This window comes from Pseudophryne corroboree, chromosome 7 (genome assembly GCF_028390025.1).
Source record: "Pseudophryne corroboree isolate aPseCor3 chromosome 7, aPseCor3.hap2, whole genome shotgun sequence".
NCBI lineage: Eukaryota > Metazoa > Chordata > Amphibia > Anura > Myobatrachidae > Pseudophryne > Pseudophryne corroboree.
Window position 1 is genome coordinate 508,261,925 of NC_086450.1, and position 13,600 is coordinate 508,275,524.

At 49.1% G+C, this 13,600-nt stretch overlaps 1 protein-coding gene across 4 annotated transcripts in view; it reads right to left on the reverse strand.

Moving 5' to 3' along the window:
• Positions 1-11,544: 11,544 nt before the first annotated feature.
• SH2B1 (SH2B adaptor protein 1) overlaps positions 11,545-13,600 on the reverse strand; it is a 43,126-nt gene continuing 41,070 nt past the window's right edge. For 3 of the 4 annotated variants that reach the window (XM_063935410.1, XM_063935411.1, XM_063935409.1), the window contains one exon: positions 11,545-12,781. In XM_063935410.1, the coding sequence (XP_063791480.1) occupies positions 12,468-12,781 (314 nt within the window). In that variant the 3' untranslated portion in view covers positions 11,545-12,467. The remainder of the gene's footprint in view (positions 12,782-13,600) is intronic. The other variant, XM_063935412.1, reaches the window with a different exon arrangement.

Sequence of the window (13,600 nt, forward strand, 5' to 3'; positions counted from 1 at the left end):
AAACGGGCGGGAGAGTGCGGATGACTCTGCAGCACCGAATGAGAGAACTCCAGGTCCTCTTTAGCCAGGGTATCAAATTTGTAGAATTTTACAAACGTGTTCTCCCCCGACCACGTAGCTGCTCGGCAGAGTTGTAATGCCGAGACCCCTCGGGCAGCCGCCCAGGATGAGCCCACCTTCCTTGTGGAATGGGCCTTGACAGATTTAGGCTGTGGCAGGCCTGCCACAGAATGTGCAAGTTGAATTGTGCTACAAATCCAACGAGCAATCGTCTGCTTAGAAGCAGGAGCACCCAGCTTGTTGGGTGCATACAGTATAAACAGCGAGTCAGATTTTCTGACTCCAGCCGTCCTTGAAATATATATTTTCAATGCCCTGACAACGTCCAGCAACTTGGAATCCTCCAAATCGCTAGTAGCCGCAGGCACCACAATAGGCTGGTTCAGGTGAAACGCTGACACCACCTTAGGCAGAAAATGAGGACGCGTCCGCAGTTCTGCCCTGTCCGAATGGAAAATCAGATATGGGCTTTTATACGATAAAGCCGCCAATTCTGACACTCTCCTGGCTGAAGCCAGGGCCAGTAGCATGGTTACTTTCCATGTAAGATATTTCAAATCCGCCGATTTGAGTGGCTCAAACCAATGGGATTTGAGAAAATCCAAAACTACATTAAGGTCCCACGGAGCCACTGGGGGCACAACCGGGGGCTGTATATGTAGTACTCCTTTTACAAAAGTCTGGACTTCAGGAACTGAAGCCAATTCTTTCTGGAAGAAAATCGACAGGGCCGAAATTTGAACCTTAATGGACCCCAACTTGAGGCCCATAGACAATCCTGTTTGCAGGAAATGTAGGAATCGACCCAATTGAAATTCCTCCGTGGGGGCCTTCCTGGCCTCGCACCACGCAACATATTTTCTCCAAATGCGGTGATAATGTTGTGCAGTCACCTCCTTCCTGGCTTTAACCAGTGTAGGAATGACCTCTTCTGGAATGCCTTTTTCCCTTAGAATTCGGCGTTCAACCGCCACGCCGTCAAACGCAGCCGCGGTAAGTCTTGAAATAGACACGGTCCCTGCTGAATCAGGTCCCGTCTTAGAGGTAGAGGCCACGGATTTTCCGTGAGCATCTCCTGAAGTTCCGGGTACCAAGTTCTTCTTGGCCAATCCGGAGCCACGAGTATCGTTCTTACTCCCCTTTGCCGTATGATTCTCAGTACTTTGGGTATGAGAGGCAGAGGAGGAAACACATACACTGACTGGAACACCCACGGTGTTACCAGAGCGTCCACAGCTATTGCCTGAGGGTCTCTTGACCTGGCGCAATACCTGTCCAGTTTTTTGTTGAGGCGAGACGCCATCATATCCACCTTTGGTTTTTCCCAACGGTTCACAATCATGTGGAAGACTTCTGGATGAAGTCCCCACTCTCCCGGGTGTAGATCGTGTCTGCTGAGGAAGTCTGCTTCCCAGTTGTCCACTCCCGGAATGAACACTGCTGACAGTGCTATCACATGATCTTCCGCCCAGCGAAGAATCCTTGCAGCTTCTGCCATTGCTCTCCTGCTTCTTGTGCCGCCCTGTCTGTTTACGTGGGCGACTGCCGTGATGTTGTCTGACTGGATCAACACCGGCTGACCCTGAAGCAGGGGTTTTGCTAGGCTTAGAGCATTGTAAATCGCTCTTAGCTCCAGTATATTTATGTGAAGAGACATCTCCAGGCTTGACCATACTCCCTGGAAGTTTCTTCCCTGTGTGACCGCTCCCCAGCCTCTCAGACTGGCATCCGTGGTCACCAGGACCCAGTCCTGTATGCCGAATCTGCGGCCTTCTAACAGATGAGCACTCTGCAACCACCACAGAAGAGACACCCTTGTCCGTGGCGATAAGGTTATCCGCTGATGCATCTGCAGATGCGATCCGGACCATTTGTCCAGCAGATCCCACTGAAAAGTTCGTGCGTGGAATCTGCCGAATGGGATTGCTTCGTAAGAAGCCACCATCTTTCCCAGGACTCTTGTGCATTGATGCACAGACACTTTTCCTGGTTTTAGGAGGTACCTGACAAGTTCGGATAACTCCTTGGCTTTCTCCTCCGGAAGAAACACCTTTTTCTGAACCGTGTCCAGAATCATTCCCAGGAACAGCAGACGTGTTGTCGGGGTCAACTGAGATTTTGGGAAATTCAGAATCCACCCGTGTTGTTGCAGCACTACTTGGGTTAGTGCTACTCCGTCCTCCAGCTGTTCTCTGGACCTTGCCCTTATCAGGAGATCGTCCAAGTAAGGGATAATTAATACGCCTCTTCTTCGCAGAAGAATCATCATTTCGGCCATTACCTTGTTAAAGACCCGAGGTGCCGTGGACAATCCAAACGGCAGCGTCTGAAACTGATAATGACAGTTTTGCACCACGAACCTGAGGTACCCTTGATGTGAAGGGCAAATTGGGACATGTAGGTAAGCATCTTTTATGTCCAGGGACACCATAAAGTCCCCTTCTTCCAGATTCGCTATCACTGCTCTGAGTGATTCCATCTTGAACTTGAATTTTTGTATGTACAGGTTCAAAGATTTCAGATTTAGAATAGGTCTTACCGAGCCGTCCGGCTTCGGTACCACAAATAGCGTGGAGTAATACCCCTTTCCCTGTTGTAGGAGGGGTACCTTGACTATCACCTGCTGAGAAAACAGCTTGTGAATGGCTTCCAATACCGTCGCCCTGTCTGAGGGAGACGTTGGCAAAGCAGACTTTAGGAACCGGCGAGGGGGAGACTTCTCGAATTCCAACCTGTAACCCTGAGATACTACCTGCAGGATCCAGGGGTCCACCTGTGAGCAAGCCCACTGCGCGCTGAAATTCTTGAGTCGACCCCCCACCGCTCCTGAGTCCGCTTGTAAAGCCCCAGCGTCATGCTGAGGGCTTTGCAGAACCCGCGGAGGGCTTCTGTTCCTGGGAAGGGGCTGCCTGCTGCCCTCTCTTACCCTTTCCTCTGCCTCGGGGCAGATATGACTGTCCTTTTGCCCGCTTGTTCTTATAGGACCGAAAGGACTGCGGTTGAAAAGACGGTGTCTTTTTCTGTTGGGAGGGGGTCTGAGGTAAAAAGGTGGATTTCCCGGCAGTTGCCGTGGCCACCAAATCCGATAGACCGACGCCAAATAATTCCTCCCCTTTATACGGCAATACTTCCATATGCCGTTTGGAATCCGCATCACCTGACCACTGTCGTGTCCATAAACTTCTTCTGGCAGATATGGACATCGCACTTACTCTCGATGCCAGAGTGCAAATATCCCTCTGAGCATCTCGCATATAAAGAAAAGCATCCTTTAATTGCTCTAAAGTCTGTAAAATACTGTCCCTATCCAGGGTATCAATATTTTCAGTCAGGGAATCCGACCAGACCACTCCAGCACTGCACATCCAGGCTGAGGCGATGGCTGGTCGCAGTATAACACCAGTATGTGTGTATATACTTTTTAGAGTAGTTTCCAGCCTCCTATCAGCCGGATCCTTGAGGGCGGCCGTATCAGGAGACTGTAACGCCACTTGTTTTGATAAGCGTGTGAGCGCCTTATCCACCTTAGGGGGTGTTTCCCAGCGCGCCCTAACCTCTGGCGGGAAAGGGTATAATGCCAATAACTTTTTAGAAATTAGCCCTTTTCTATCTGGGTTAACCCACGCTTCATCACATACATCATTCAATTCCTCTGATTCAGGAAAAACTACAGGTAGTTTTTTCACCCCCCACATAATACCCCTTTTTATGGTACTTGTAGTATCAGAGATATGCAAAGTCTCCTTCATTGCCGTGATCATATAACATGTGGCCCTACTGGAAAATACGTTTGTTTCTTCACCGTCGACACTAGATTCAGTGTCCGTGTCTGGGTCTGTATCGACCGACTGAGGTAAAGGGCGTTTTACAGCCCCTGACGGTGTCTGAGACGCCTGGGCAGGTACCAACTGGTTTGACGGCCGTCTCATGTCGTCAACTGATTTTTGTAATGTGCTGACATTATCACGTAATTCCATAAACAAAGCCATCCATTCCGGTGTCGACTCCCTAGGGGGTGACATCACCATTACTGGCAATTGCTCCGCCTCCACACCAACATCGTCCTCATACATGTCGACACACACGTACCGACACACAGCAGACACACAGGGAATGCTCTATTGAAGACAGGACCCCACTAGACCTTTGGGGAGACAGAGGCAGAGTTTGCCAGCACACACCCAAGCGCTATAATATATATGGGAACAACCCTATATAAGTGTTGTATCCTTATAGCAGCTTAAATATAGTAATATCGCCAAAAAAAGTGCCCCCCCTCTCTGTTTTACCATGTTTCTGTAGTGCAGTGCAGGGGAGAGTCCTGGGAGCCTTCCTCACAGCGGAGCTGAGCAGGAAAATGGCGCTGTGTGCTGAGGAGAATAAGCCCCGCCCCCTATTTCGGCGGGCTCTTCTCCGGAATCTGTGAGATCTGGCAGGGGTTAAATACATCCATATAGCCTCAAAGGGCTATATGTGATGTATTTTTAGCCATAAAAAAGGTATTATATATTGCTGCCCAGGGCGCCCCCCCAACGCCCTGCACCCTCCGTGACCGCTGTGTGAAGTGTGCTGACAACAATGGCGCACAGCTGCAGTGCTGTGCGCTACCTCAGGAAGACTGAAGAGTCTTCTGCCGCCTGCTTCTGGACCTCTTCCATCTTCGGCATCTGCAAGGGGGGTCGGCGGCGCGGCTCCGGGACGAACCCCAGGGTGAGACCTGTGTTCCGACTCCCTCTGGAGCTAATGGTGTCCAGTAGCCTAAGAAGCCAATCCATCCTGCACGCAGGTGAGTTCACTTCTCTCCCCTAAGTCCCTCGATGCAGTGAGCCTGTTGCCAGCAGGACTCACTGAAAATAAAAAACCTAAAAACTTTTTCTAAGCAGCTCTTTAGGAGAGCCACCTAGATTGCACCCTGCTCGGACGGGCACAAAAACCTAACTGAGGCTTGGAGGAGGGTCATAGGGGGAGGAGCCAGTGCACACCACCTGATCCTAAAGCTTTATTTTTGTGCCCCGTCTCCTGCGGAGCCGCTAATCCCCATGGTCCTGATGGAGTCCCCAGCATCCACTAGGACGTTAGAGAAACTACTAATAGTTTTCTCTCACCAAACACAATACCCTTTTATGTGGTACCTGGGGTATAATCATAAATGTGTAATACATTTTTCATTGCCTCAATCCTGTAACGGGTGGACCTATTTGGAGGGTACACCAGTCTCATCGATGTCGACACTGGAGTCAGTATCCGTGTCGACATCTGTGTCTGTTATCTGAGGTAGCGGGCGATTTTAGAGCCCCCCATGACATTTGAGACGCTGGAACAGGCACAAGCTGAGTAGCCAGCTGTTCCGTGTCGTCGACCTTTTATGTAAGGAGTTGACACTTTCACGTAATCCTTCCATAAGTTCAACCACACCGGTGTCGACCCCGCAGGGGGTGACAACATATTTACAGGCATTCGCTCCGCCTCCACCTCATTATCCTCCACATACCTGTCGACACAGCCGTACCGACACACAGCACACACACAGGGAATGCTCTGATAGAGGACAGGACCCCACAAAGCCCTTTGGGGAGACAGAGGGAGAGTATGCCAGCACACACCAGGGCGCTATATATCACAGGGATAGCACCTATAAAAAAGTGTTTTCCCTTATAGCTGCATATATATTATATACTGCGCCTAAATTGTGCCCCCCCCCCCCTCTCTTTTTAACCCTTTCTGTAGTGTAGTAACTGCAGGGGAGAGCCAGGGAGCTTCCCTCCAACGGAGCTGTGAGGGAAAAATGGCGCCAGTGTGCTGAAGGAGATAGCTCCGCCCCTTTTTCGCGGACTTTTCTCCCGCATTTTTATGGATTCTGGCAGGGGTTAATGTACATCCATATAGCCCTGGGGGTTATATGTGATATATTTTTGCCAGCCAAGGTGTTAATATTGCTGCTCAGGGCGCCCCCCCCCCAGCGCCCTGCACCCATCAGTGACCGCAGTGTGAGGTGTGCATGAGGAGCAATGGCGCACAGCTGCAGTGCTGTGCGCTACCTTGATGAAGACTGATGTCTTCTGCCGCCGATTTTCCGGACCTCTTCTTGCTTCTGGCTCTGTAAGGGGGCCGGCGGCGCGGCTCTGGGACCGGACTCCGAGGCTGGGCCTGTGTTCGATCCCTCTGGAGCTAATGGTGTCCAGTAGCCTAAGAAGCCCAAGCTGGCTGCAAGCAGGCAGGTTCGCTTCTTCTCCCATTAGTCCCTCGATGCAGTGAGCCTGTTGCCAGCAGGTCTCACTGAAAATAAAAAACCTAAAACTAACTTTTATCTAAGAAGCTCAGGAGAGCCCCCTAGATTGCACCCTGCTCGGTCGGGCACAAAAATCTAACTGAGGCTTGGAGGAGGGTCATAGGGGGAGGAGCCAGTGCACACCAGATAGTCCTAAAGCTTTCTTTAGATGTGCCCAGTCTCCTGCGGAGCCGCTATTCCCCATGGTCCTTACGGAGTTCCCAGCATCCACTAGGACGTCAGAGAAATGTAGACTTCCCAGCTGTTGCTGTGGAAACGAGGTCCGAGAGACCATCCCCGAACAATTCCTCACCCTTATAAGGCAGAACTTCCATGTGTCGTTTGGAATCTGCATCACCTGTCCACTGTCGAGTCCATAACCCTCTCCTGGCAGAAATGGACATTGCACTAATTTTGGATGCCAGCCGGCAAATATCCCTCTGTGCATCCCTCATGTAAAAAAGTGCGTCTTTTTATATGCTCTATGTTTAGCAAAATAGTGTCCCTGTCTAGGGTATCTATATTTTCTGACAGGGAATCTGACCACGCAGCAGCAGCACTGCACATCCAGGCTGAAGCAATAGCCGGTCTCAGTATAACACCTGTGTGTGTATATATAGATTTCAGGATAGCCTCCTGCTTTCTATGAGCAGATTCCTTCAGGGCGGCCGTATCCGGAGACGGTAGTGCCACCTTCTTTGACAAGCGTGTGAGCGCTTTATCCACCCTAGGGGATGTTTCCCAGCGTGACCTATCCTCTGGCGGGAAAGGGTACGCCATTAGTAACCTCTTAGAAATTACCATCTTTTTATCAGGGGAAGCCCACGCTTCTTCACACACTTCATTTAACTCTTCAGATGGAGGAAAAGCTACTGGTAGTTTTCTCTCTCCAAACATTATACCCTTTTTTGTGGTACCGGGGGTAACATCAGAAATGTGCAACACATTTTTCATTGCCTCAATCATGTAACGTGTGGCCCTACTGGAAGTTACATTAGTCTCTTCGTCGTTGACACTGGCGTCAGTATCCGTGTCGACATCTGTGTCAACCATCTGAGGGAGCGGGCGTTTTAGAGCCCCTGACGGTTTTTGAGACGCCTGGGCAGACACAGGCTGAGAAGCCGGCTGTCCCACATTTGGTATGTCATCAAACCTTTTATGTAAGGAGTCGACACTATCACGTAATTCCTTCCACAGCACCATCCACTCAGGTGTCGACCCCGCAGGGGGTGACATCACATTTACAGGCATCTGCTCTGCCTCCACATAAGCCTCCTCATCAAACATGTCGACACAGCCGTACCGACACACCGCAAACACACAGGGAATGCTCTGACAGAGGTCAGGACCCCACAAAGCCCTTTGGGGAGACAGAGAGAGTATGCCAGCACACACCAGAGCGCTATATAACACTGGGATCCCACTATTAATGAGTGTTTTCCCTATAGCTGCTTTTTTATATATATATTATATATATATATTATATATTATCTATACTGCGCCTAAATTTAGTGCCCCCCCTCTCTTTTTTACCCTTCTGTAGTATTCAGACTGCAGGGGAGAGCCAGGAAGCTTCCTTCCAGCGGAACTGTGAGGGAAAAATGGCGCCAGTGTGCTGAGGGAGAAGCCCCGCCCCCTTTTCGGCAGACTTTCTCCCGCTTTTTCTGTAATACTGGCAGGGGTAATTTTACATCTATATAGCCTCTAGGGCTATATATGATGTATATTTTGCCAGCCAAGGTGTCATATATTGCCCTCAGGGCACCCCCCCCCAGCGCCCTGCACCCATCAGTGACCGGAGTGTGAGGTGTACATGAGGAGCAATGGCGCACAGCTGCAGTGCTGTGCGCTACCTTGGTGAAGACAGAAGTCTTCTGCCGCCGATTTTCCGGACCGACTTCTTGCTTCAGGCTCTGTAAGGGGGACGGCGGCGCGGCTCCGGGAACGAACACCAAGGTCGGGTCCTGCGGTCGATCCCTCTGGAGCTAATGGTGTCCAGTAGCCTAAGAAGCCCAAACTACCACCTGTTAGGTAGGTTCGCTTCTTCTCCCCTTAGTCCCTCGCTGCAGTGACTCTGTTGCCAGCAGATCTCACTGTAAAATAAAAAACCTAAATATACTTTCTTCTAAGAGCTCAGGAGAGCCCCTAGTGTGCATCCAGCTCAGCCGGGCACAAGATTCTAACTGAAGTCTGGAGGAGGGTCTTAGTGGGAGGAGCCAGTGCACACCAGGTAGTCCTAAAGCTTTCTTTATAGTTGTGCCCAGTCTCCTGCGGAGCCGCTAATCCCCATGGTCCTTACGGAGTCCCCAGCATCCACTTAGGACGTTAGAGAAAGGAGCATGGACTCACAGAGTGCCTCCATGGCTATGCAAAATAGCCACGGTAGCTGGCACGCTGGCTCCATGATTTCTGCGTAGGAGATTGCAGTTGCACGCCTAGAAACGCCCCAAATACAGTCATAACACACCCTGTTTTTTTGCAGGCACTCCCTGCTAGATCACAGGTTTCCAAACGCGGTCCTCAAGTCATCCTTACGGTCCAGGTTTTAAGATTATCCATGACTGCGCACAGATGGTTAAATCAAACTGAGTAAGGTACTAATTAAGTCACCTGTGGCCGAGCTTGGTTATCCTTAAAACCTGGACCACTGGGGTGCCTTGAGGACCATGTTTGGCCCAGATCCTGAGGTATAGAGAATTTTATGCTACAATCCTGACAGTTGCACTCGCCCCCCTGTCGGCATTCTGGCGATCGGGATCCCGCCGTCGGCATTCTGACCGTCGGGGATCCCGTACCCAACCCTTGCAAAATATATCGGAGCCTGCTGTGCTGAAGTCTGACAGACTAACAACGCTGATGGGCTCAGTGTAAAATGAAGAATACGAGATTTATGGTAAGTACTTACCGTTGTTAAATCTTTTTGCGGGGTACACTGGGCTCCACAAGGATTAACATCGGGGTGTAGAGAAGGATCTTGATCCGAGGCACCAACAGGCTCAAATAAAAAGTATTGAAAAAGCTTTGGCGCTGCAAAAGAGTAGCCCCCTGTGAAAGGATGCACCCAGCTTCCTGCTGGAACCATAAAAAAACTGACCTGCCTGAGCATGAAGGCGCGGTTATAGGGAGAAGGACCGAGGCATCCTAGGATGTCGGAAAAGGCTTAACTGTTTGTTGCCCAGGACCTGATCCCACCCACCTATAACCCCAATGTTATCCCTGTGGAACCCTATGAAACCCGAAGAAGAAATAATTATTGGAATTAATTCTGGTCACTGGTATGGTCTTAAAAGCAATGCCTAAGAATAATCGGACAGACTTTGATCCCATAATCTTCAGGCGTGAGAGACGCCGCGCCAACGCAACCCAACGCCAAATGTACAGCCGTCACACACAGACTCCCGTAATACAGAGTGAAAGAAACACAAGGCGACACGGAAGGGAAAAAAAACCGTAGTTAAGTGTTTTTAATTTTGTTAAACAATACATTTTTTTTGTATGTCGAAGAAAGAAACTGCCCTTCTTTCCCCCGCCTTTTTTTTTTTCCTTTCTTTTTTCTTTTTTTGTATCTAAAAACCGATCGAACAATTTTGTATAATAAATAATTTAAAGATATACTTTAGGCAAATAGATTTTTAAACGTAAATACGGTTTTACAAATGCAAAATAAACAAAACAGAAAACCTCGGATAAAATAAAAACAGCTGCAGAAACAAAAAAGAAAAAAAGTACCTATATGCACTATTACACAGTAGAAAAATAAATAAAAAAGGAAAAAAAAAGGATTACTTAATTGGGAGAATTATATATATATATATATATTATATATATTTACACACACATACATAGATAGAGCAGAATTAAGAAGCAGCCCACACCCTTGTCAAAATGTAGATTAAACATCCAATTGAAATGTTGGACTGATTATGCATTGTTACATACCTATGCATTTAAGTGGCAGCGGCCATTTTGTGGGCGGGGTCAACATCCACAACAGTGCAGCCCGTAATTCGTTAAGAACTAAAGACCTCACGGAGACGTGAGACAGATAGCAAGAGTCTCAAAGCAAGTCTGCCCATCCCACAAAATGGCGGCCTTCCGCGTTACAGCTACGGGTACACGACCAGTTTCTGGGGAACAAAACGGTGCATGCCTCCTCTATTCCCTATATGTTCTAACTCAAACATAAAAAAACTACTGCTCTGCCGCAACTCACTGAAGGTTGAGCTGGCGTTGTCTCGATACGGCGAGAGGGAGGTGATGCAACCTGCGCGTTTCCGTCTCTTGCAAGGGTAAGCACATAGACACAGGGTTTGTTCAGGCTGTGAGAGGGTTAATGTTTTGAGTGAATCTCAGTAGAGTGGCTGGACATTCACACCCTCTAATCCAGGCATGTCCAAACTGCGGCCCTCCAGCTGTTGAGAAACTACATATCCCAGCATGCCCTGACACAGTTTTGCTGTCAGAGAATGCTAAAGCTGTGTCAGGGCATGCTGGGATGTGTAGTTTCTCAACAGCTGGAGGGCCGCAGTTTGGACATGCCTGCTCTAAATCGTACTGTTAACGTTAGTCCAGGCAACAAAGCGTGTAGTCGGCCTTGGAGTCCGCGGGACGCTACCCTGATCAGCGAGACCAAGTACCAGGTTAGGTCAGAGCAGCAAATGACCACAAAGCCTTCTCTGTTATACATCAATCAACAACAACAAAATAACATAGCGCCCCCTGGGGCGAGCCGAGGCCATAGAAAGAAGTAGCCTGTAATACTTTAGGATAGCGTCTCTAGCACCCCATTTCCATACATGTGTACCTAATGTGAACTGTAGTAAAGGGGATCCACACCCCCAAAATATTAAAATGTCCTCAGTATTCTATGTACCGTCTAATTCATCCCCCCCACCTCCTTTCCCCGACTGCCCCAAATCTATATCAAAAGGCAGAAACATTATCTCTTGAAAAAAAGCAATTAATTCACTCCCTATTATTCATGTCCATTCATGCCCCGTAGCGTCAGCTACAGCAATACTTGTGTAGGTCAGAGAAGACGTGGGCCATGCCGGATTTACTGGGCCACCAAATGTAGCCATTCCCAAATACTGCAATATTGTGACCGGTGGTCTGAAAAGGCCCATTGTTGGTCCCCAAATAAACTGCAGCCCACAATGCCCGCCCCGCCCCTCCCCCCCCCCCCCCCCCCCCCGTGGGTTGTTTCCCCCCCCCCCCCCAGATCACTACGGCTTCCACCAGATTCTTTTGCTCAGTACCTAAATGGTCGAGCCCGCGTACCTTTAAAGTGGCCCACGTCCGCTATGCACCTGTTTAAACGGCCATTTACTTGGCATTGGTGATGTTGCCAAGCAAATCGATAATTCCACTAACTGGCTGCATCCACAGTGGCTCTGAATCACTTTCCTATTGCCGTGCGTGATCTCTATTTTCACTGAACTGATATCAGGACTTGTGGTCCGTTTGCCACCAGCAATTACAGCCGGTCACTGACGCATTTGGTGCGCCCCCTTTATGACACAATATTCAGATTTGCACTTATGGGGGGAGTGGGGGGGGGTGGGGGTTATAACACCAGAAAGCAAATGTAATGCACGTAAACCTCCACGGAGGATGATACGAAGGGATATAAGTGTTCTAGAATGGCTGATGGCCAGGCAAGGTAAATAAGTAATTTACCAGAGCAAGCCGCTGGAGCTTACACCAAAGACAAGTATTTAGATGGCAGGGAGGAGCTGGATATTAGAGTATCATGGGATTAGTGGCATTTAATGTAAAGAGGCCAATCAGGAACAGATTATGGCCCGGTATAAGGAGAGTGGATAGGTAGGGTGCATTTAACCTCTGCACGGCTTTACATGCCTCTACAAGCAGTGTAGTGTATCAGCGGACCTGGAGCAGAAGGGGTAGTGCAGACAGCAGTGTGTGTCCAGTCATACTGGCCTGTAGTGTTTCCTATGACCTATACACTAGGTCTGTGCTCAGCCATGGCGTAACCAAGCCGAGCGTGTTAGTGTGTCGGTTTCAGAGATCACGTAACTATCAAGACAAGATGCAAAAAGCAGGAGATACAGGAGCAAGGACAAAATGAGGAAAGGTTATACTCCAAATATGTGCGTTAAGTCACTAAAACCCCCACTCATACAAAGGAATACTGGTTGTTTACGGCCCGTGCCCTCAAAGCTGCGTTGGCATCGCCTGTGTCCTCTGAGGTAGCGCCCCCCGGCTGGAGCTGCTGCAGGCGGACGGCAGCCTCCTCCTGGTCTTCGGCAGCTGGTGCCCCCTCCTCGTACTGAGGGCCTGGGGGCTCCGGAGGGGGTCTGCTGGCCAAGGGTTCCTCTGGGGGGGAGGTGCTGAGCGGATGCCAGGGGGGCTGCAGGCTCCCCTCTGCACTCTGGTGACGAGACAAAGGGTGGGGGGGCAGCGGGGGAGGGTTACGGTTGCAGGCTGCCTCTGTGGAAAGGAAGAGAAAAAAAACGATCAGCAACAGGTCTATAGACTAACCCGGCACCCAGAACGTTGTGAGACAAAGTTTCAACCCGCGTGTTTCTTATATATATATATATATATATATATATATATATAGGTCACACAAAGCATCAAAGCAGGTGATCTTCCATGACATTCACAAATAGTAAATATTTAAAAATGTTTACATTTTTCATACAAAGGGGAAGCGTTATTTGGTAAACAGACTACAGATGGAGCTTCATTTATCTAGGCTTCTCTGCTGCGCCTAGGCACACCATGGTTTATTAGCATAAACCCTTCATCTATTGTTCTCAGCTGCAATACAATACAGAGAGAACAATACAGCAGGGGATTAAGTCATTACAGCAGGGGATTAAGTGCGACTGCCTTGGCTCAATTAATCCTATTAAAGGCCAAGATAAAGATGGCTCCATCTGTGTGTGGTTAGAATGTGGCCTGAATGTTTTTTTTACTGTTTGTCAATTCAACCTATAGGTTCTGAAGCCGCAGTTGCTCCTCACAGCCAGAGGTGGCGCTACACACTACTTGTAACGTCTGATCAGTCTGAAAGCTAACCCCACTCTGTCAATAGTGCATGTGAGACAATGTAGCTGTGTGGTGATTCACATGGGCCCTTACATACGACTAAACTCTGTACAATGTGGACGAGGAAGCAAACTGCATCATATTATTATGCATGTATTATTCAGTTATAACGCCACCTTGGTATCTCCTGAGAAGCAATGCTCTGTACAGACGGCTGGTATCCTGGTGTCAGTCTGGCAGACTATCGCTGGTACA